This window comes from Podarcis liolepis, assembly GCF_965112155.1.
Source record: "Podarcis liolepis genome assembly, chromosome: 4".
Lineage (NCBI taxonomy): Eukaryota > Metazoa > Chordata > Lepidosauria > Squamata > Lacertidae > Podarcis > Podarcis liolepis.
In genome coordinates this window covers 33,239,614-33,262,285 of record NC_139558.1, presented here as the reverse complement: position 1 = coordinate 33,262,285, position 22,672 = coordinate 33,239,614, and the positions used below count along the sequence as shown (strand labels likewise).

General features: G+C 39.6%; 1 protein-coding gene across 1 annotated transcript in view; it reads left to right on the top strand.

Annotated features, from left to right (window-relative positions):
• The window catches only part of TMEM131 (transmembrane protein 131), a 152,981-nt gene extending 133,833 nt beyond the window's left edge, over positions 1-19,148 (top strand). The window contains exons 22-42 of the mRNA XM_083501627.1: positions 12-87; positions 173-290; positions 665-803; positions 918-1,027; positions 1,444-1,510; positions 2,314-2,465; positions 3,524-3,666; positions 3,872-4,058; positions 5,386-5,571; positions 6,519-6,677; positions 7,547-8,139; positions 9,923-10,098; positions 12,029-12,153; positions 12,627-12,751; positions 12,932-13,090; positions 14,485-14,644; positions 15,488-15,609; positions 15,699-15,795; positions 16,376-16,473; positions 17,911-18,074; positions 18,213-19,148. Coding sequence (XP_083357753.1) covers positions 12-87; positions 173-290; positions 665-803; positions 918-1,027; positions 1,444-1,510; positions 2,314-2,465; positions 3,524-3,666; positions 3,872-4,058; positions 5,386-5,571; positions 6,519-6,677; positions 7,547-8,139; positions 9,923-10,098; positions 12,029-12,153; positions 12,627-12,751; positions 12,932-13,090; positions 14,485-14,644; positions 15,488-15,609; positions 15,699-15,795; positions 16,376-16,473; positions 17,911-18,074; positions 18,213-18,509 — 3,453 coding nt within the window. The 3' untranslated portion in view covers positions 18,510-19,148. The remainder of the gene's footprint in view (positions 1-11; positions 88-172; positions 291-664; positions 804-917; positions 1,028-1,443; positions 1,511-2,313; positions 2,466-3,523; positions 3,667-3,871; positions 4,059-5,385; positions 5,572-6,518; positions 6,678-7,546; positions 8,140-9,922; positions 10,099-12,028; positions 12,154-12,626; positions 12,752-12,931; positions 13,091-14,484; positions 14,645-15,487; positions 15,610-15,698; positions 15,796-16,375; positions 16,474-17,910; positions 18,075-18,212) is intronic.
• Positions 19,149-22,672: the final 3,524 nt, after the last annotated feature.

Genomic DNA, 22,672 nt, shown 5'->3' with positions numbered 1-22,672 from the left:
ATATTTTTCAGATTGCAAATGTTTACTTTGACCCTGGTTTACAATGTGGGAATCACTGTTATGTGGGGTTGCCTTTTCTGAGTAAAGGTAAGTAATTTTAATATCTTTTAAACACTCTTAACATTCTAGATATTGAAGATGTTAAGGTGAAATTTATGTTTCTCTTTTCTAGCTGAATCAAAATTACAACACAGTACATCTATGCAAGAAGATGCATGGGATTCAGATTGGGATTTGCATGATAATCTGTTCAGAGAATGGATTGGAATAAGAGATCACTCAGGCAATCAGTGAGTGTTTTAAAATAAGGAATGGCTTTCTGGTTGGTTACTGAAATTCAGGGAATCTTAATTGCTTGGCAACATTGTTTGAGAAGTGTTGCAGTAGTCAATAAATGGGTTGAAAATATAAATGAAACAGTAAACAATGCTTTATTAGCTTCCAAATGCAGCTAATAAACTTGTAATGGAACTGAAGGCTACTCCAAGAATACTGAAGAAATTATCCTAGCTTACTGCAGTTATCGTTTTTTTAAAAATCCTTATTATGTAGAATCATGAAACTGAGTATGTCTATGTGCATGTGAATTCCATGAAATATTATGGTTTTAGTTTTGAAGCTTGATATTAATTTTTCTTCATGCTAAATTACATTGCTGGTCTAGATTAAGTGCTGTATTTGAAGTGGACACAGATCTCCAGAAGGCTGTGACTTCCAAAATCACAGCAGAATTGGCATGGCCATCTCTACTTGGCTCACTGCGCCATTTGGATTTTTCACTTACCAACACAAACAGTTCATCTGTAAGTCTTGGCATTGTCAATGTAGTACTAAGAACACAAAAGTTAATATTGAAAATGATTTCCTATATTTGCTACTTGGGGACAATAAGTCTGAATCTAAACCTGTTCCGCCAGGAGGAAGAAATTATTCTAGAAAATCCAGCAGATGTTCCTGTTTTTGTTCAGCTTCTTCCCATAGCACTATATTCCAATCCATCAGTCTTCGTAGATAAGCTATTGGACCGGTAAGTGGTGGTAAAAAGTGGTGCTTGCAAGGAGATAATGTTGAGGGCTGGGTTTAAGGTAGATGTGCTTGCCTATCTTCTATGCTCTTAAAATAGAGTCCCTTGAATGCTACTTTCTACATGAATTGAGGCAGACCTGCAATTTAAATACCAGTCTACTCTATTAAATTCATGCAACTTCAGTTATCAGAAAGATTATGTATTGTATGTCATATAAGATGTTATTTCTAGTATTCATAATAGTTTTATTGTATGATAACAAAAACCAACATTTCTCCCCCATCAGATATAATCCCAACAGGCCATTGCCGCAGAACAGAAACAAAAATTATTTGTGCATCTTATTTCTTCTTAAAGTGAATCTAAATATTTTTCCAGAGTACTCGGCCGCACCTAACTATGTGCTTTTCTTTCAGGTTTAACTTGACTAAGCCTGCAAACTTCAATTTGAAGACGCTAGAATTTCAAGTCTCCCGAAACTGTGTAAGTAATCCTTTAAAACCCAGTTTAGTTCTACCCAGTTCTTAATACTGAGCTGCTGTTAGTACAGTTATTGCGAGCATAAGCATGGTTTGCAAAATAGTCACAAACCATAGGCTGCCATTACATTCAAACCACTAAATTATGGTTTGCACTCAAATACTATTAATTTAATTGGAGCATGCACAGCAGGAAAAAGGGCATGGGTTCAATGCTTAGTTCTTGTAGTGCCAAACCATAATTGGATGTTAGGTTGAAACAAAGCCATAGCTTTGCTAGTGCTTTTACTGAACACCTGACTGCATGTGAACAACCTCGGTTTACACTTTATCCCAGTGGTTCCTGTGCATTGGATTGCAGCCTGTAGCTGTTGGTTAGGGGTTCAGTCTCTTTATCTTCCTGAAATGACCTTTGCTTTTATAGTTGGCTACAGTAGCAAATCCTCTTGTTACCCTTGCCTTTCTCTCTGCTTTATCACAATCAAGTGATCCAGACACTTAAGTGCCTTCTCAGTCTGCTACGATTTCTCTGTTAGATTGTTCCCTTAGCCCTTCCCTCCCTATTTAAATTTAGATTTGAAAGCTCCTTTTAGTAATAGGTACCTGCCTTTTGTTGGTTAGTCTATAAAGCTGTCAGGTACACAGGTTGTGCTATATAGATAAGAATTAGGTTCATATATTTGCTTTTCATATATTTAAAATGAGAGTTTAAAAATATGCAGCGTTTTACAGAGCTACAAGCTAGGCACTGATTAAAAGTATGCAGACTTTCTAACCTTTTAATTTGATTTGTCTTCCTCTTTCAAGGGTCATGCGTTGCAAAGCGCCACAGGATTTATGGAGGGTTTGTCTCGGCAGTCAGTTTTAAACATAATTTTAAAGCCTGGGGAAAGAAAATCTGTCAAAGTGAAGTTTACTCCAGTTCTTAATAAAACAGTTTCATCGCTAATCATTATCAGGTATTGGTAGATCTTTGGAATTGCTTTAATTAACAGGGATGTTCAAATTTAGAGCTACATTTTCCCAGCCATCTGCGGGACACATTGATTGCTTTCAAGATGAACTATAGTGGCAGTTTGGTTATATGTGAGAAGTTCTATACAACTGAACGCAATGTAATTTAACATACATAAGTCTTAAGGGTCAGCTCATACAACCTGGCTGTCTCTATGAGATGCTGATGCTGCACCATAGACTTTGCTCATGCTTGCTCAGCTGCAAAATCATCCCCATGATCATGTTGAGCCAGAAGCAGGATAACAGCTTGGGACACCTAGGAGTGTATGGATAGGCACACCCACATTTTGACTGACCACATGGCCCCACTAACTTGCATGGTCACAGCTTCTTTTTAAGCCACTGTGATGACACAAATGGGAATGGATGAATGTATCCACTCCTTTTAGAAGTTCATTAGTTCATTTAATGTTTTATCTCAATTTAATCCTGCAAGCTGACCATGCACTGAGGCAATTGTGTAGGAACCACCAACTGCATGAAATAAACGAGGCTTGCACAAAAATTAGCAAGGTTCAAATGGCAAAAGATGTTCAGCAGCATTTAGGATAGCACACAAAGTGCTACTTCAGATGTGCCCAACGACTTGTGGTACCCAGTAGGACAGATTCCTTTGAAAAGCAGACCCCAAAGCAGCAGCACACACATAAATTTCCAGGAACGTGTTACACTGCTGCTACTGTTCAGGGAACTTAATGGGGGGGAATGCCATGCAATGGCTCCTGGCCTCCATCTCCTTAGTTAATGCATGATATTATTTATTAATAACTTGAGAAAATTAGCATTATAGCTTTTATCCATAGCAGTAGCTTTATTTCAAAACCAGTAAGTTAGAATCAATTTGTGGAGTAGGGAAAGACAATGTCTATGTATTAGTTTGTTTTATTGATTTTATAAAACTCGTTACTGGCTTTTCCTCATCAAATAACCCCAATATAGCTAGAAACAGTAGAGTTCTTAATAATTTCATAATGCTTTATTTGGCTTTTCTCCCCTACAGAAATAATTTGACTGTAATAGAAGCTATAATGGTTAAAGGACAAGGAACAACAGAGAGCATGAGGATTGCAGGCAAGCCACCTGGGCCGGGCAGTTCTTTACGCTTTAAAATCACGGAAGCATTATTAAAAGACTGCACTGAAAGTAAGTCTTCTGTGGTGAAGCCAAACATCAAATCCCATGCAAGAGTGCGTGAGAAAGAAACTAGACAATCTCGTATTTTAAAAGCAAGAATGAAAGAAGTGAAAGTAACTGAAGTAGCTTTGTGAAACCAGTTGAGCCATATGCTGACACCATTTTCTTGTTAAATAGTAGTCTAATTTTAACTGCGTTTTCCTCTTTATTTCAGAAACGAAATTAAAGGAACCAAACTTCACATTGAAAAGAACGTTCAAGGTGGAGAATACGGGGCAGCTTCAAGTTAATATAAAATCCATAGAAATCAGTGGATATTCATGTGAAGGATATGGATTTAAAGTAGTTAACTGTAAAGAATTTGCACTAAGTTCCAATGCCTCTAAAGAGATTGTCGTATTGTAAGTTAACTTATGTTGAAGACTGGCACCATTTTCAGTTTATGGGGCAGCGGGTGGTTGGAGTACCTAGCATTGTATATAGAAAATGCTCTTTTTATATAGTTTGCCAGAGGTTCCTGGAGCACACTGAACACCTTCTTTACATAGATTTCTTCTACGTAAATGAAACCCGTCAAGCCGTTTACCCCTTCAGTTTAGATAAATTTATGTAAGCTGTAACAGTGCTATGTACAAATATCTCTCAACAAGCTAAGATACGAATGAATTTCATGCACTTACTTGTCTCCCCACTTGTGTGAAGGGAAGAGCAAAAGAGCTACATGTGGATATAAGATACACTCATGTGTATCTTGGTTTAATAATGCACACAGTGGCTCTGCCTGAGGGATAAGGAACCAGCAGCCCACGGGGCAGAGACAACCCATGGAGCCTACTTCCTCTGGCCCCTCCCTGCCCTCTCCTAGCAACAATTATGCTTGAACAAAAGTTTATATTAGAGTCAGATGAAGTATGTGTCAAGTGGTGTATAGCATAAGTTGCATGAGCCTACCCATCAGTCTCAAAGATAATAGTCTTTTCCTTTATGATAATGGCCATTACATTTTCTTTATTTGTCATGAAATACTAACCGCACCATCATATTTGATACAGTTACTGAAGAGCCGAATGGGTTGGGGTTAGGACTCTCATTGCGTGACGGAGACAGGAGAGCAAAGAACTCTGGGAGGCGAGCACAGTCCCCTTCAGTTTTTTTCTCTCCTGCCTGACGATTCAGGTCATTTTCTCCCGGCGCTCTCTGATTTTCTCTGTCAGCCAAGTGCTAACAAATAAGAGATAATTCTATCATATTCCTAAGCACCACATTTCTATTTTCATTTATCTCCATAAATGATTTTTATTTCTACTTACCCCCATAAAGATGCACTCTGTGTGCACAGTTAATATTGGCATGTGCAGAACTTATTAAATTATAAGAATTAAATTGCAGCATTAAAATCTGCAGAGAGTTTGAATCTAGATTTAGTCATAATTAAACAACCCCATTGAAATCAGTGGGTCTGGGCCTAGATCAAACCGTTTTTGTTAGGAATGGGGGGTGTTTAAGTGCAAAAATTCACATGTGAGTCCCCACTTCTCCTTTCAAGATCTTTGCATCATGACTTTAATCTAAATTCAAGCAGTAACTATTATTAGAGGCTTATTTGATCTGCTATAGATGGGGATGTTGAATCCTAGATTGACTCTAATGTAACTGGAACGTGTGGATTTGCTATCAAGTGTATATATATAATCTAGATAAACATTAACAATCCTTTACTCTCAACAGGTTTACACCAGATTTCACAACTTCCAGAGTCATTCGTGAACTGAAACTAACCACAACAGGAGGTTCTGAGTTTATGTTCATATTAAATGCATCCCTTCCCTATCATATGTTAGCAACTTGTGCAGAAGCTCTGCCCAGGCCCAATTGGGAGCTGGCACTGTACGTATTAGTCTCAGGAATAATGAGGTACTATACATATTTTTTAATAGTTTTTTTATAATATACATGTATTTCTATGTTAATAAATCAAATATGTTAAGAAAATGCCATAATATTTTGCTTTGAATATGCATATGTAAGAAATCTTACCTAAACAATATATGTTGGTTGTCAACAGTGTTGCAGTGGGGCTTACAACCAGAATATGCAGACAGCAGAAAGCAAAAGTCACATTTTATCTGAATAAACTCATTAGCTCCTGTTGCATAACCATCTGCATTTAATTGTAATAACTAGTGGGAAAACCTCTCCAAATCCCATGAACATGGAAATTTGTTGACAGTTACAGCACATGATATACCAGTAGCAGTTCTGTTGAGAGTTGGTATATGCAAAACATGGAGTCGCATAGTAGTCGATCTTAGAGAGATAGATTGAACAGACAGATGTCTTATTATTTTAATAACTTCTTACAAATGAGCTAAAAGCAGTTGAAACGAGTGTGAGTCAGTTTCTTACCGCATATCCCATTTCAGCAAACACAGTAAGCTGGGAAACTCCTGGGAGAAACAGATCCTAAGTTTGGGCATAACTTGCTGAGCGACAGCACTTTCTCTGCTGGGAGTCCCTCACTTAGGAATTCAGCTTCTTGGGCAGCTTGCCAGTACTTTCAGCTTAATAATTCGCAAGTTGCCTTTGTTTTTCCTACCAGATTTAGTCTTGCTTTTTCAGGATCAGCGTCTACGCTTGTTCCAATAATAGGTGCTTATGGAGGTCTTAATTATATAGTATGTAAATGTTACTGGAACTTGGCATTTCAGTACCAGCATGGTGGGGGGTTGCGATTTGTGTAGGTGGGAGTAAAATATTGTTTCTCTTAATTTGCCAACAAGAGATGGGCTCGCCTTGTGTCTTCAGTTTTTCCATGCTATGATGGCAGAAACACTGATGCTTTACTTGCTTGTATGTTGCAGTGTGCTCTTCCTTTTGGTAATTGGAACAGCCTATTTAGAAGCTCAAGGAATTTGGGAGCCATTCAGACGACGCTTGTCCTTTGAGGCATCCAATCCTCCCTTTGATATGGGAAGGCCATTTGATCTCAGGAGAATAGTTGGAATTTCATCTGATGGAAAGTAAGCTCTTACTTATGAATTGGATGTTTGCAAAGTAGCATTTCTCACCAGTATATGTCACTCTTGTAAACGAGGCTCCTAGCCTCACAACTTGAGCAGATCACAGGTGCAGCAAAAATATCTATGGAATTTAAAACAACTGATGCAGAATGGTCTTTCAGACTTTATTAGCTTGGAAAAGACATGATGGATACTTGAATAGTGAATAGTTGTTATCTTAAAACATTCTCAGAAACTGGTAGATATATCTTGATACTATATAGGGATTGTGTCTTATGTTTTTGTATTCAGGAGCAGTTTAAGTGGTAACTTAACTACTTAATGTAACACTAGTATGTGGTTCTGCTTGCAAAAGACATCATTTGTGCAGTAGTATATCATCAGTTGATATCGTGCACATCTATTGTGCACTTGAGTATAACACAGTAAGCAATGCATCAAAGCAGTCCTTGGATAATTGCATACTTCTATGGAAGCTGCTATGCAATACTACCTAAATGTAAGAATTACATAGAAAATACATAAATAGAAAAGAGTGAAGAAATTGTGATAAAGGAGGAAGAAAATGGGAGTCAGGAAGATGCCTGTGTGGAATGGTGTGTAAATTACTGTTTTGCAAAAACAGGGATTATATATCAATTTTGTTGGTCTCTGTAGCAAGGAGCTATTCTTTGATAGCAGGGCATGTTAACATGCTGCTTTAGAAATAACTTACTTGTCTCTTGATCAAGTTTTGAGGCCCAGTTTAGCACTATACACCTAGAAACATTAAGAGCTCCTATTATGCTTTGCTAAATAGGTTGGGAACTGTGCAGCTACATTTTACTAAATATTTATGAGAAGTAAAAACAAATTTGATCTTCTTCCAGCTTGAATGCACTTGGATCAGATTCGAACCACAGCTCTTCCAGAGGAATCTATGGACCAGGAAGTTCCTCATCACGATCCAACGCAGGAAGTAATAAGCAATGCAATTCATCCGTACACCTGCACAGCAATAGAAATTCAGTCGAAGTTGAAAACATGAAGTATAAAAACAGTTCAAATGTTGCTAGTAGGACTTCTATGCAGGCAGGTTCTGCACAGTCAACAAACAGAGCAGGTTCCCTCTTCCTGGACTCCAGTTCTGCAACTCAGAATCACACAGCAGGCAGGAAGTCCAGGGGTGGAAAACAAAATCTGCACTCAAACCAGCAGCACGCTCCAGTCTTACTAGAGCAACATTTGCCACAGCCACCAGCAGTGCCTCACCAACAAGAGCAGCAGACTGAAAACTCCCTGCCGCAGTCGCAGCTTCCTACTCCTTCACATTCAGAATGTGCCAGCAACACGAGGCACAGCTCAGAGGATTCCGACATTGCTGCGCTTATAGAAACCATGGACAAAGACTTTGATCATCCAGAATCCCCTTCCCCAGATGTGTTTACAGAGCAGCCCCCATCTCCAGTAGCAAAAAACAAAGGTAATAAACTCCTACTTCACCCAATTAACTCTATCTTACAAAGTGTGTACATATAAAGGTGTAGGTGCTGGGTGAGAGAACTCTCTAAGGGAGGCAAGACAAGAGTCTCTTGTCATCTGTTTCCTCCTCTATGACATTTATGCACCTCTGATCGAAACTTGTCCTTTCTGCACTTCTTATGTGAAATAATTCTCTTTTTTAAAAAAGGATTCAGTAAAGGCTTTTGAAATGACCACACACTTTCCCTGTTCCCCGTTAGCAGTGGTTATTTGAATAGGAGTTCCAGCAACTTAAAGAAGCGGGGAGAAGTGTCAGAGAATTTCTACTAGGCTGTGCTCATATGCAGAGTGGTGGTGAACTTGCTTTCCTCATGCTAATGCTCCTATTGTTTGTCAAGTCTAAGTTAAAAGATTAATATGGGGGTGGGGAGTGTTTTTGGCTCCAAGGACCAGACCCAATGACTTCAGGGAGTGAACAAGGTCATATGGTAGAGCGGATCATGGTGCTGTTTGTACTACATACAGCTGGGGTGTGGGAAGTGATAGAGGAAGAAATGTTCAAGAAAGCTAGTAAGTGGTTTTGTGTCGCTTTTCATGTACTTTGACTCCTGAGGATTACACTCTTAATACCCATTTTTAGGTAATGTAACCCAGAGATAATAGGAAGAAAAGTTTGAAAAACAAACCCTGAAGAAGCACCCTGAGTTGTGCTTGACTTATCAGACTAATGCTGTAGAATTTTGAAGTATTCCTGTGCTTGAATGACTTTTTAAAAGTAATAATACGTGGATAAACACGTAGGGTTGTACCCAACTCTGTCCATCCAGAAGAGGAGCAGACTTCCAGTTGCACAGCAAGGCTTCACTTTCTCTCTCTGCAACATCCTCCCAGACCTTCAAAATCTTCTCCAGAGGGTTGGGGGGACCTGCAGAAGGGAGGAGACGAAGGTGTAGCCTTGCAAGAGTGGATGGTTGCTCACACAGTGTTGAAGTCTGCCTGTAGAAACTTGTAAGAAATTGTTGTGTAGCAGCCAACTCATCCAATACCACTGTTCTGTACTGAATGCTTTCAGACTAAAGCCTGCTTGCTAACACTAATAGAAAATACAGGATTTCTGAAGGAAATAGATATGATGCTGAAACCTAGAACCTGTGCAAAATGTATGACGGTGTGTTAAGCAGAAATAATTATTATGTTTTAAACATATTTTATATATGTATATAGCTTTAATTCTATTTTTGTCAATGTTTAATTGTATTTTAATGGTTGCTTTTTCTATATTTTTAGTTGTTCTTGTTTTTATCTGTAAGCTGCCTTCAGGCCCGGCAGGGAAAATGTGGGGTATAAGTTTGGGGTGGGGGTACATACTCTGCATTTTGCTTTCTTCATAGTTATATTTTATAGGGATTACCAGTAACATACCAATTGTGCAGTAGTTCCTTTGTTAGCACATTGTAGCCAGAAAGCTAAGGGAAACTGCATATTATCAGTGGCCAGTACCTGTAAAACACAGTAAGGTGTGTGAAATCCCTTAGACTCCTTAAATTTGATACCACCAGCATCAGAAAGTGGCTCTGAAATGAATTGCATCCTGCATGAAGTAGTACAGCTGACCTGGAGTGCGGTGTGCCCGGAATTTTCCTCCACTGAAGTGTACTGGTCTAGTGTATGATGTTCCTAGTGGACTTTGTCCCAGGTACATCACGGTGATGAAAGGGTGTTGTTCTCTACAGCTGTCACAGATCACAGCTGTTGCTAATTGGAAGCTGCCTTTAATACCCCAGGGAAAGGAAAACCGTTTCAACGCAAATCTAAACCCCAGAAGAAGCGGGAAGAAAAGGAGAGAAGAGGAAAGGGAAAGCAACAAGAAGATGAACTGAAGGATTCTCTTGCAGATGATGACAGTTCTTCAACTACCACAGAAACTTCAAACCCCGACACAGAAGCACTTCTGAAAGAGGTAGACATTTTTTTAGAAAGGGGTGTCAGATGAGAGAAGATGATGGGTCTGGGGGTTTCATACTTTAAACTCGCCACTATATTTATTCCTGAAGAGATTTAAACTCCACTTCTTCCCCACAAAGTGTCCCCCATAAGGCTGCTCACAAGAATTGTTAACAACTTGGTAATGGAAACAACTCAAAAGCAGAAGCAGAAAAAAACCCCACAATGTACCTAATCAAACTCCAGAATATTAGAAAACACAGCCACCTAATTTGTAAAACCAAAAGCACAATGAAACAATGCTGCATTTATTGAGCATTGATTCAAGAGAAAAGGCCAAGCAAACCTCCTTGAGCAGGAAGGTACACAGTTGGGTTGAAAAAGTCCTGTAATGCATCCCTACCATCTCTGAAGGCAGTAGGATACAGAACAGGACCTTCCCAGAAAACCTCAGTGAACGGTCAGAATCACGTGGGAGAGGATGACCTTTCTCAAAACACCTAGCTCCAAACCATTTAGCAATGATGGTAATCAAACTTTAAGACTGGGCTTGGAAACAAACTGGGAGCCAATGAGACTAAACAAAATTAGAACAGCAGCATTTTGTACCAGCTAAGTTTTCTGGTCACTTTTCAAATGCATCCTTGTGTAGAGCATACTTCAGTAATTCAATCTGGATTTAACCAGGGCCTGTGTGGCAATGGCCATATTTGCCTTCTCCAGGAAAGGCGCACACAGACTTGAAAATGTGTCAAAGCATTTCTGGCAATCTAGGAACAAGGCCAGAAATGCTTTCTCCAACCATGAAACTAGTTTTTGAGGGGAGCACAACCCAAAAAGTTGAACATTTGTCTTTCAACCTAACCTCCTAGGACCTGCCCTGCATTAAAAAAAACAGAGCTAGCACAACGTGGTACCTGGCTCCTAGGCCCATCCCTGTTACATAGTTTAGAAGGATACTGTGACTGGTGTAGAATTACTTCATGAAATTACACATCTACCATTTGATTTTTAAAATTGAACATTTGGGAGCAAAAGTCGATGAGATACCAAATGTGTGGTTTTTAAAAATTATAATAATAATGGTAGGTGAGGGGGGCACAAAATTCATTGGGACAATAACATGTGGGGAGGTTTACCCCTTGCCTCCCTTGGTGCAGTCCTGATGAATATTGCCCCTTACTCTACTTGCTACATCTACTTAGTAATAATGCATTTAGCATCATGTCTAAACTGGCCTTTAATAATAATACTAATACTAATAATACTAATAATAATACTAATAATAATACTACTAATAATAATAATAATACTAATAATAATAAATAAATAAATAAATAAATTATTTATTTGTACCCTGCCCATCTGGCTGGGTTTCCCAAGCCACTCTCGGCGGCTTCCACAAAGACCAAAAATACACTAATATGTCATACATTAAAAACTTCCCTGAACAGGGCTGCCTTAAGATGTCTTCTGAATGTCAGGTAGTTGTTTATCTCTTTGACATCTGATGCAAGGGTGTTCCACAGGGCGGGTGCCACTACTGAGAAGGCCCTCTGCCTGGTTCCCTGTAGCTTTGCTTCTCGCAATGAGGGAACAGCCAGAAGGCCCTCGGTGCTGGACCTCAGCATCCGGGCAGAACGATGGGGGTGGGCAGAACGATGGGGATATCTAAACTTAGATATCCCTAAGTAATTTGTAGAATTTCTAGGTTTCTTGTAGCATAGCAAAATGAACTGGTAGCTTCAGTTAAGTAACTTAAAGGAAAAGCTCTCTGCTTACATTTTTAAATATAATTATCAAAGCTGTTTTGTGAAAGAAATGGGGAGATTTAGCTGTAATCCATATTGTTCCTAGAACTGTTTTCTTCCTTTTTTAAAACATCTCCTTTTAAAGTATTATTGTTTACTTAATATTTTTATTTGGATTTGGTTGGCTGTTTGTAGGAGCCAGAAAAGCAAAAGGGAAAACAGCCAATACCAGAAAAACAGGAAAATGAAATCCAAGTAAAACAGAAAAGCAAAAAGCTATCGCTTATCAAGAAAGAAATCCCGACAGATGTGAAATCCAGGTACGCATAGAACTATGTTAATGCCATCCAAACTGCTTTCCTAAGTAGGCATGAGGAAATAAAGTTCCTGGCAGCAGAACTTTGCATCAGTCAGCTGAGAGAAATGTGTCACACGCTGCAATAATTACCATTTCTTCTCTGTTAACGTGGCTGAAGAAAAGGAAGTGGTAGTGCCTGGGCACAAGAAGAATGATAGATAATAGAAACTGAACAGAAAGGGGAAACCTTGTAATTATGGGAAACTCTGCACAATAAGAAGCCTGCTTTTTTTTTGTAAGCAAGAAGTTAGACAAATAGATTTGGAGAGACACTTCTCCATTTGTTTTTCCTAACAGTTAAGACAAAGGGAGTTGGCTTGGAGAAGAGTAGAGAAAGCTGTTTCTCTTCTGTGCACTTTTATGTATGCAAGAGCTTACTTTGTTGGTCAAACTGTTAGAAATAATAACTTTTTTTGGATCATACTTTTATTACAGTTCCTTTGAGATGTCATGTCCTTCATCTCTCGAAAATAAGCAGCACAAAAGCTTTTCATCCAAGTTGTCTTCTCAGCATATGTTCGCAAATGGGTTCAAACCAAGAAACCTCCAGAAAACAAAAGGTATTCTTTGGCTGTTCAGCTATTAATTAAGATTTACCTCTGAAACTTTAGTTTTAGCTGTTCCTCACTGGCTGTACTTGAGGGCTGAAGTGCTGTATGCCCTACAAACTACAGGTTTATTTTTTGTTTCTTCTTCCTATTAATAATAATAATAACAATAATAATAATATTTGTTTGCAGGTATCAATATGAAGCTGATGGATAATAGGCCATCTTCACTAGCAAAGTTTTTCTCCAGTGGTTCTGGTCAGGAGCTGGGCAATACCAGCAGCTCCGAAGGAGAAAAAGATTCACCACCACCAGAGTGGGACTCAGTGCCAATTCACAAGGCAGGCAGCTGTAAGTACTCTGGGCATTAATTTAACATTAGCAATAAGCTTATGGGCAGTGAATCAGTTCAGTAACAAAGGATTTGATTTCTTTTTCTATTTGAACGCAGTTCTTTGTGAATAGCATATGATTGTCACAGAGTTCTTGGCACAAAGGGATAACGGAGGGCTTGTTTGGATAAGATGCCTCTGCTGTCCAACTGCTGTCCCCTGAACTCATTGCTGATAATAAACTTTGTGTTCTGTGATTTGTAACAAACTGGATTTATTAAGTGGTATATAAGCACACTAAATAATAATAAAACTCCTCAAGAGAGAGATTGGGGAAAGGATTGTTTCCAGGTACTTTATGTTATACTACTTGTGTGGCTTCTCCACTGAGAAAATGCCCCTTGTGGGGTGCTCCTTCCCTGTACAGGGGCTTTTTACCCACTCTGCCTTTGCAGCATCTACAGCAGAGCAGTTATACTGAGTGATCTGTAAGAGTCTGTTTAGGCATTACTACTCCCTTCCCAACTCAGGGAGATGTTAGGCCAGAGAGAGACTGGCAGTGGGATTTGGCTTGTACTCTTACCAGGGTAATGGGAGGTCCCAAGAGTATCCAAATCACAAAACCTCCTAGTTTGGGTATTCACCTCTTCTTACAAGCAAGGGGTGGGGAAATGTCTGCGTATGTCAAAGGCATTTTCTCCTCCTGTCCCCACTTCAGCACTGTTTTAGTAATGTGCATGAGTGAGAGTTAGGGTTGCCATATTTCAAAAAGCGAACATCCAGACACAAAAGTTGTTGATCTTTTTCCCCCCCAAAAAGGATAAGTTTTTAACCTTCTGAATTTTTGAAAATTCCGCCCAGACACCATTTTTGATGGACGAATCCCAGCTATGTCCGGGGAATTCTGCATGTATGGCAGCCCTAGAGTTAGTTCCTTTTTTAAGGTTAGAAGTGCAGAACTTGACAATCTCAACTTTGCCACTTTAGGTGGTGCAGAATATCTGACTTACTGGGCACCAAACTGAAACTTGTAGTTGCCTGAAACATTATCAGAGTTGGAATAAGTTAACAGTATTAAAATCTGCTCTCCTGGTGGGAGATTTAATTTGTGACTGATTTATTTATTTATTTATTTATTTATTTATTTTAAAAGTTCATGAGGCTAATCCAGTGCTGCAATGTCCCCATCCTCCTCTCCTGCCCCCTTCAGCTGCACACACCCTCGAAATCATTTCCAGCAGAGGAGGGGACCCCCTCCAAAGCAGGGTGTGTGCTTTTGTAGGGGGAGGAAATGGAAGTCCCATTGTACCAGCAGAACGCCTGGCGCAGCACTGGATACAACCACAAGTAACTGTTTCAAGACTTTGTACTATGAAGTAATAAAAATAAGATATCTCTTATTCTGGTTCCCAGCTACTGACAACCTTTATAAGCTGTCCCTACAAACCCTTAGTGCAGATGCTTTCTTGAAACAACGACAGACCTCACCAACTCCTGCCTCGCCATCTCCACCCCCTGCATCATTGGCCTTTGTGCCCCGAAGCACTTATAGCAGTATTGTGAACAACTGCAGGTAAGTTCAGGTGGTCACTGCATAACCAAGCTCAACATCTGAAGGCAAGAAACTTGTGTTGTTTTTTTATTTATTTAGCTGCATTACCATTTTGAGTTCCAACTTTCAACAAAAACGAGTTGTTAACTTTTTTCCTTCCTAGTTTATGACACAATCTATTGGGATGAACCCAAGGTCCAGTTTTCTGTATAACTTCTGTTGGGGGCCAAGATCCAAACCTAGGTCTGAACAGCAGTCAGGAGCAAAGACAAGAAATTATACTCTCTTGATATGCTTAGAGATACATACACTCTTCGGCAGTAGAAGCAATCCTAGCTCACTGCATACACATCTCAGGATGGTTTTGGCTAGAACTTAGTGTCAGAAGTGGTGAATAAAAAATGTGGATGTTTTCCTATTCAAAAACTAAAAAAAAAATAGGTTTCAGGACACAATATCTGTGTCAGCCCTTAGTTAGGCTGTATCCAAATCACCAGATTGGTACTAAGCCCATAATTCACAGATTTGTTCCTCTTTAACCGAACCTTTGGCTGATTGACATCAAATGCCTTTTAAAAATGTGTTGGGTAGGGAGGCTTTATTGGGTTATTTTTGTTTTTAATTTTATTATGTATTTTGTATTTTTATATTGTGATTTTATGTTGTAACCACCCTGAGACTGTGGGTATAGGGCGGTATACAAATTTAGTTAATAATAATAATAATATCTCAGACAAGGCAACCGGTGATGTTAGATCACTGCCTTGAAATATCCAAACCCTAGCATATTAACTTCATGGCAAAATCCAGTTCAGGTAAGCTCTAAAGAACACCACATCCCTCCCCCTCCTTCTTTTCTTTCAGTGAACCGAAAAGCAAGGTGCTCAGTGGTGCCAAACATAAGGTGGCAAAGACAGCTTCTCTCCCTGGCAGGAATGGAAACCCTACATTTGCTGCTGTAGCTGCTGGTTATGACAAGAGCCCAGGTAAAGCACAGGAATTAAAAAGCTATGGCTATTTGAGGATGTGATTGTTCTGCTATCTTCATATGCTCATTTAAACTCCATTGTTACAGGTGGCAGTGGCCTAGCAAAACCTTCACCAATGAAGAGCGAGGCATCTGGCTGTATGAATGTTTCACACACAACCGTTGACAGTGACGGCTCTGACAGGTAACTTGAATTAATCCTTTGGAAACAGAGGCTCAACAGTGGTGGATATGGTAAAAAGCTGCTTTCCCTCTTGCACCCCAGTTAGAAGAATATGTCCATTAAAAATCCTCACTTCATAATTTGCCTATCCAAAAAAAACCCTTCCATTCCGTGTTATTTTTTATTTAAAAAAAAATGTTTTAAAATTTGGATGCTTGCTGTTTAGCATAGCATAGCATGTTTGTAATTTGACAATAAAACAACAAAACTGAAGTCCAACATTTCCTCTTCTCATAAGATACTGAAAGATGGGGACCAAGTGTGCACTTCTCAGATGTGTGGGCATTAAAAAAAAAAAAAGACATTTTAGTTAACTTAGTTAATTAAGGATGTGACTGTAGGCCTACTTTAAGCTACAAAACTCACTGGCACATACCTGTAAATAATAAGTGTCGGGGATTCACCCTTGGCATTTTTTGTCAAAATTGAGAGTGTGTTAAAATCATTATTTGTTGTCCATATGATATTTGGCTGTGTTTTGGTGGTCTTCATGCTGAAGTGACCTTATTAATGAAAACCTCTTCTCCTCTGCTACACTTAGTTCTGGTTTGTGGAGTCCTATAAGCAATCCTAGCAGCCCAGATTTCACACCCCTCAACTCCTTCTCAGCATTTGGAAACTCCTTTAACTTAACTGGAGGTGAGTGGTATGTTACAGTAGTTTTTTAAAAAAGGAACAGAACGATATGCCATATTTCTCAATTGGCTACACTGGCCAATCTTTCCTAATGTAATGAAGCTCACTTACTTTGAGAAATGTTTTTGGTAGTGTTATGTCTTGAAAAATAAAGAATGACATATAATATTAAAGATACCTTTTCTTTTAACAAAAAATGATCTTTTCCCCCTTAATTACATAAATAATCACACACTTCAATATACCAGGGGTGGGTGGGTGTGTTTATGTTTGAGATAGATAGATAAATAAATAAATAAAAGCCAGATTCTAGTGGCATGCCAATTTATTTCAGTTTTATTGATTGAGCTACCTGTCAGTTACCATTGCAAACAGTGGAGAGTGAGGTGAGGAACTTCCCAGTGTGTTAACTGCGCATCAGACTGCTTTAGAGTTCAACATGATGGAGGGAGATGGAGGTGTCCTCTCCCCAAGGGGAGAAAAGAGCAGGGTTTTACTCACCACCCGCATCGGAGGTCTGATGATCAAAGAGATCAAAGGTGGGGCAATAATAAAATAGGGGGATCATGATCAATGGGAAACTATGCCTCAGTATAGAATCTCCAAATTGCTGTAGGAAATAAAACCTCTCAGCAAATAAAGCATGGAGATTTATGAAATGGTTAGGGAGACTTAATAACTTTTTTGAAACAGCTGTCAAAGTTCAGTGTTTGTCCCAAGAATTGTATATTTGAGTTTATAGAGTCTGGTCCCACAGAACAGCAAAAACAAAACAAAACACCATAAAATCAGTAAGCTTTGTTGGGGCAGCTAGTGTTTAAAAATGTTCAAAGGAAGCTCTCCTATTAGAAGAATTATTCCTCAGATATGGTTGCTCAGAGCAAGAAATAGAGAAGGCACAGCATCCCAATGATCTAGTAATGACAGTCCTTCACATAAAAGATCAGAGCAAACACTGGATCATTCAACTGGATTGCTGTATGGGCAGCTCTTTCTCACTTAGTTGTGCTGTTTAGCACTTGTGTTCTGGCTTGCAAATCAGGCTAAGCCAAATGCTGGCTCAGCATGAATGCACAAATATATGGACCCCTAATATGAATTTGCAGCTGCCTTACTTCTTCCTGGCCCTTTTTGCTGCCACACTGTGCTGAGCCAACACAAAGTTTGGCTTTGCATGTTTTCCAAAGCTGGGATCATCCTTAAGCCCTCTCCCAATTAGTCTTGCACTTAGTCTGAAGAGCTCATAAGCCTGCATTCAGCGAACATACTAAGCCAGACATTGGCTTAGCCTTGACTTGGGCAGGATATGCATTCTTCTGCTTCCATGTTTGTGTGTGTATAGCTGTTGATTTCATCTATGAAAAATAATATTGTGCATAGGTTTTGCAAGACAGAATGTAACATGGATGTTTTGTCTTATTCTCCATTCCCTCAACTTAGAAGTTTTCAGCAAGCTTGGGCTGTCACAGTCTGTTTATAGTCCAGATGTTCAACGAAACTGGACTGAGCTTAGTAATGTTCCTTCATCCATCTGGGACTCCTCAGCTACAGATCTGATACCTCCCTGGCCCACAAGTTCAGGATCCCCAACTCACACCACTTCAGTAAGTATATGAATATGTATGTATGTATGTATGTATGTATGTATGTCTACTACTCCGTATGGTGCTCTCTTTTTCCTGGTAGTATTGAATACTTGTGTGTCATAGCTCTTGTCCTTATTTTGTTTTTTATTAATATAGTCTATCCTTGGGAACCCAAGCGGCCTGTGGTCTACCACCACCACTCCGTTCAGCAGTTCCATTTGGTCAAGTAATTTGAACAGTAGCCTTCCTTTCAACACTCCAGCTAACACGTTGCCAGGTATTGATCTTGGGAGTGAAAACACCCCTCCACCAGCTGCTGCTGCCCCAATAGTTAGCAATCCTGAAGACTTGGGACAAGCATATAACCCTTGGCTAATTTGGAGCCCTGCAATCGGGAGAAGAAGCTCAGATCCTTGGCCTAATGTGCATTACCCACCTGAAAACGGAAATTAAGAACAAAGGGACTGTTGTCCAGATTGGATCATGGTAAATTCTGTAATATGCCTGGAACATAATTTGCAGTTTGCTGCCATTCCTACTCAGACCCCAACATGGTTACAATCTAGTCATACATTCATCACTTTAAAGTCTGTCTTGAGATTATGGTAGTATAAAATTACTGATCAGCTTGGAAAAGTTTGGATGTGGGTTAAAAAATCCTATAAGACGATATTCTTTTTTTCTTTTTTTTTTACCAACTGCCCATTCTGTTTTTTAAACACTTGGCAATTTCCAAAATGCAGTGATTTTTAACTACCGTGCTTGGTTTTTAATTTCCCCCCAGTATTATGCTCTCAAACATAATTTTTAAGAGCACCTTGTGCTAAAAATGCAGAGTATTTTTTTAAAAAATAAGGCTCTCTTTGTTAAAGGCTCTACGAATGTAAAAACCTTAGGAGCAAATGTATGCGCATACTGTTCAAACTATACATTTTATGTGCTGTTTGTACATTTGTAAACCTGAATGCATTTTTAAGTTGAACTGAAATGTGCATAGCCAATACTTGTGGATGAAAAAAAAAGATTCCTTGTGCTTTTCTTACCAATACAACTTCAAGTTGTACTTGAAAAATAAAATAATGCTTTTTTTCATTTCTGCCGTATGTGCTTCTGTGGAATGTTTGAATTTCAAAGATTTGACAGCCTTTCTGGAAAAGTTTTAATATACATGCTAATCATTAGTGGCATCTCGGGACAGGCTTTGGAAGTTTTGTTCATGGGAACAACAGTCCACCTTAAGCACATTTGTTACAAAAACAGTTGGACTATGGTGAACTCTAGTCCCTGTGAACGTCAGCAGCACAGGAAAACATTGTATAAAAATAGCCATGCCATGCAAACTAAATGGCAGCTACAGTGTGTTTGCTGGCAGTAGGCTTGGTGACAGCTGTTGCAGCACATCTAGTCTGCTGCTGAGTCACCAAAGAGAAACTGTAGATGTATCCTCTTTTTACACACACCACACAGTCCAATCCTTTGTCCTTCCAAAGTGATGCATTCTGCACAGAGTAGAATCATAGAACTGTAGAATTGTAAGGAACCACAAGAGTCATCTAGTCTAACCCTCTGCAGTGCAGGAATTTTTTTGGCCAACGGGCTCGAACCCATGACCATGAAGATTGAGAGTCCCATGTTCTGTTGACTGAGCTATCACAGCACAATCAAAATCATATGCAAGATCACAGGTTTAATTATGTTAAAATTCTGGATATCCTGTCCTAACTGAGACAGTATAGATATCGATAGATGGATAAAGAACTGATTTAAGTGAAGAAGAGAAGAGAGTTTATCTTCTAGAATAAACTTTCACACATGAAGTTTCTGGGAGCATTCTTTATGCCATTTGGAGTACAGTGGACCCTCGGGTTACATTACCTTCGGGTAACATAACTTTTGGGTTGCGAACGCGGCAAACCTGGAAATGTATTATTCTGGGTTTCGCCATGCATGCATGCGCAGAAGCAGCGCCTCGTGTTGCAGACTTTTCGGGGTACGTAAGGACCCCCGGAACAAATTAAGTTCGTATCTGGAGAGTCCAGTGTACAAATTTAATATTTTCCCGAGGAGCCTTGCCCAGCTGGAAGCATTTTAAGGTAATCTGAAAACTGAACTGGAACACCTTTTTGCTACAAATACAAGCGTGTGGAATTCTCCAGGGTTGAACCCTTGTAATTGAACTTAAGTTATTTACAATGAATCTGGCATATAGAATAATGTATATGAGACCTGATAATTAAGAATGACTTGTATGGGACAAAATATTTCATTATCCATATTGTATCTAATTTTCATTAACTTACTCTTTAGGAAGGATGAAGGGGGCAGGTGCAAGTACCTGCATTGATGGCACACACATGGAGATCCAACCTTTAAACACTGGTTTTAAAGGTTAGGGCTATCTAGTTTTTCTGCCTTGAAGAATGTAAGGATAATATTTACTAAGCAAAGTGTAGTTTTATAAGCAAACCAGAGGCCTTCATTTTGGCTGATAGCAGATCAATGTGCAGATTTAAGTCTCCCTTGCTTCTGCACATCTCATTTCTGCTCATTGTTATACCTTCTCCTCCTGACTTTCTCTTCATGCCATTCTTCTGGGTCATGTCCTTTTCCTAGAATCTTCTGTGTTTCTTGGTCTGCTCTTTTACCTCTCCACCTGCCTGTCTCATCCCTTTGAACTCAGCCAATTGCTGCCTGAGAATTAACTGTACTCACTATGGCAACATTAGTTCATTGCAGTATAGAGCATGTACATTTATAGCAGACATCAAGTAATGAACACAACCACCAATTTTTCATTCTGCTGTTCTGCTTGTGGAATTGCATTAGCAAAACATGACTCCATATGCATGCAATGCATCTTGTCTCACTAGAAGCAGGGGCTGCTCCTTCCTGCTTTCTGTATGTGTCTGCACTTAGTCATCTCAGTTAGACATTTTAGAACTGGTGGTGTGTTAATACAGCCAGCAGTAAAACAGCAGGTGTTAATAAGTTTAGTATTAGTGCATTAGCAAGTATGATGACAGTGCCTTTATGCCTGGAAGAAGGCGGCGCAGCCAAATGCAGACTCCAAAGTGGATTCCAGTGACAGAGGCACTTAGTTACAAGCAAGCAATTTGTCAGGCTGCAGAAAGGCCATTACTTGGCATGCTGGCGTCAACTCTTTGGAAGCACAATAATTCTAAGGTTGTTCCTACAGTTACGCTGTGCTCTTGAGACATGTATGCAGCTGATGGTAAAAGTATGAGAAAAGCAACTTGGGGCTCAAGACAAGACTGCAGCTGGGAATGGCAAGTAAAGCACACATAAATGTGCAATATGTTTCTGAATTTATCTCAATTATTTCTTTTAGCAGCTTGGTCCAAGGAGGCATTTTGTCACACTTCTTGCTTAGTCCAGGTTGCTGCAAGTCAAGTTTACACAGTTAGAAAGATTACTTGGTGTGTTGTGGTTCTGATGGTAAAGCATGACAATTTGTTTTGGTTTTCTTTCTCTCTTTTTTTACCTGTAATTCCCAAGGAGGCTCGCCTGGCACCTTTGTTACATATCTTTAGGCGCCAGGCAAAAACATTCCTCTTCTCCCAGGCCTTTGGCTAATTAAACAATTATAGTTTTCTAACGGGGGCGGGAATATTGTTTTCATTTGTTATAATGTTACATGTTTTCTGGGTATACAGTGGTACCTTGGGTTAAGTACTTAATTCGTTCCGGAGGTCCGTTCTTAACCTGAAACTGTTCTTAACCTGAAGCACCACTTTAGCTAATGGGGCCTCCTGCTGCCGCCGTGCCGCCAGAGCACAATTTCTGTTCTCATCCTGAAGCAAAGTTCTTAACCCGAGGTACTATTTCTGGGTTAGCGGAGTCTGTAACCTGAAGCGTATGTAACCCGAGGTACCACTGTATATATATATATCCATGATCTTTGGATGAAGGGTGGTATAGACTCATAGAACTCATTGGATCATCTAGTCCAACACAGGAATCTTTTGTCCAACTTGGGACTTGAGATTAAGAGTGTCATGCTCTATTGACTGAGCTATCCTAGCTATAGAAGTAGTAGTAGTAGTAGTAGTAGTAGTAGTAGTAGTAGTACAGCCTGGTTGGTCCTGTTGTTTTCCCTCTCCTCTCTCTCTCTCCATCCAGCTTTCAGGAAAACTTGAAAGTTTGCCCACTACTTTCGTACTTTGGTTTGTCCTAACAGTCCTGAGACAAGTTGAAGGAAGGCTAATGATTTGAGGTGGGTGGTTAATGATTTCTTCCTCAGCTAATGGCTAGAAAGTAGCTGAAGATCTTCCTTGAGAGCTCTGAACGGGAGGAACCAATGGGACTAGGGAAGTAACATCGTTTTTTCTCTCCCTTTCCCTGCTGGGAGTGGCTCTGATGGGTAGGGCTAAGAGGAAGTGAGAGAAAAAGGAAGGAAAGAAACAAAAATGCAGGTGATAAAAGGCAAATTGCTGAAGCATCTTGGGGTGCCTCACTCTGGAAGTCTGAAATGGGACAGTGGATTTGCTGCTTGTATGAATGCTCTGCTTCCTTTATTTATACATCAAATATTACAAAACGTTGTGATCTCCAAGTAAAGCCAGCCCCTGGATAGTGCTGCCCCTGGAGCTTTTCAC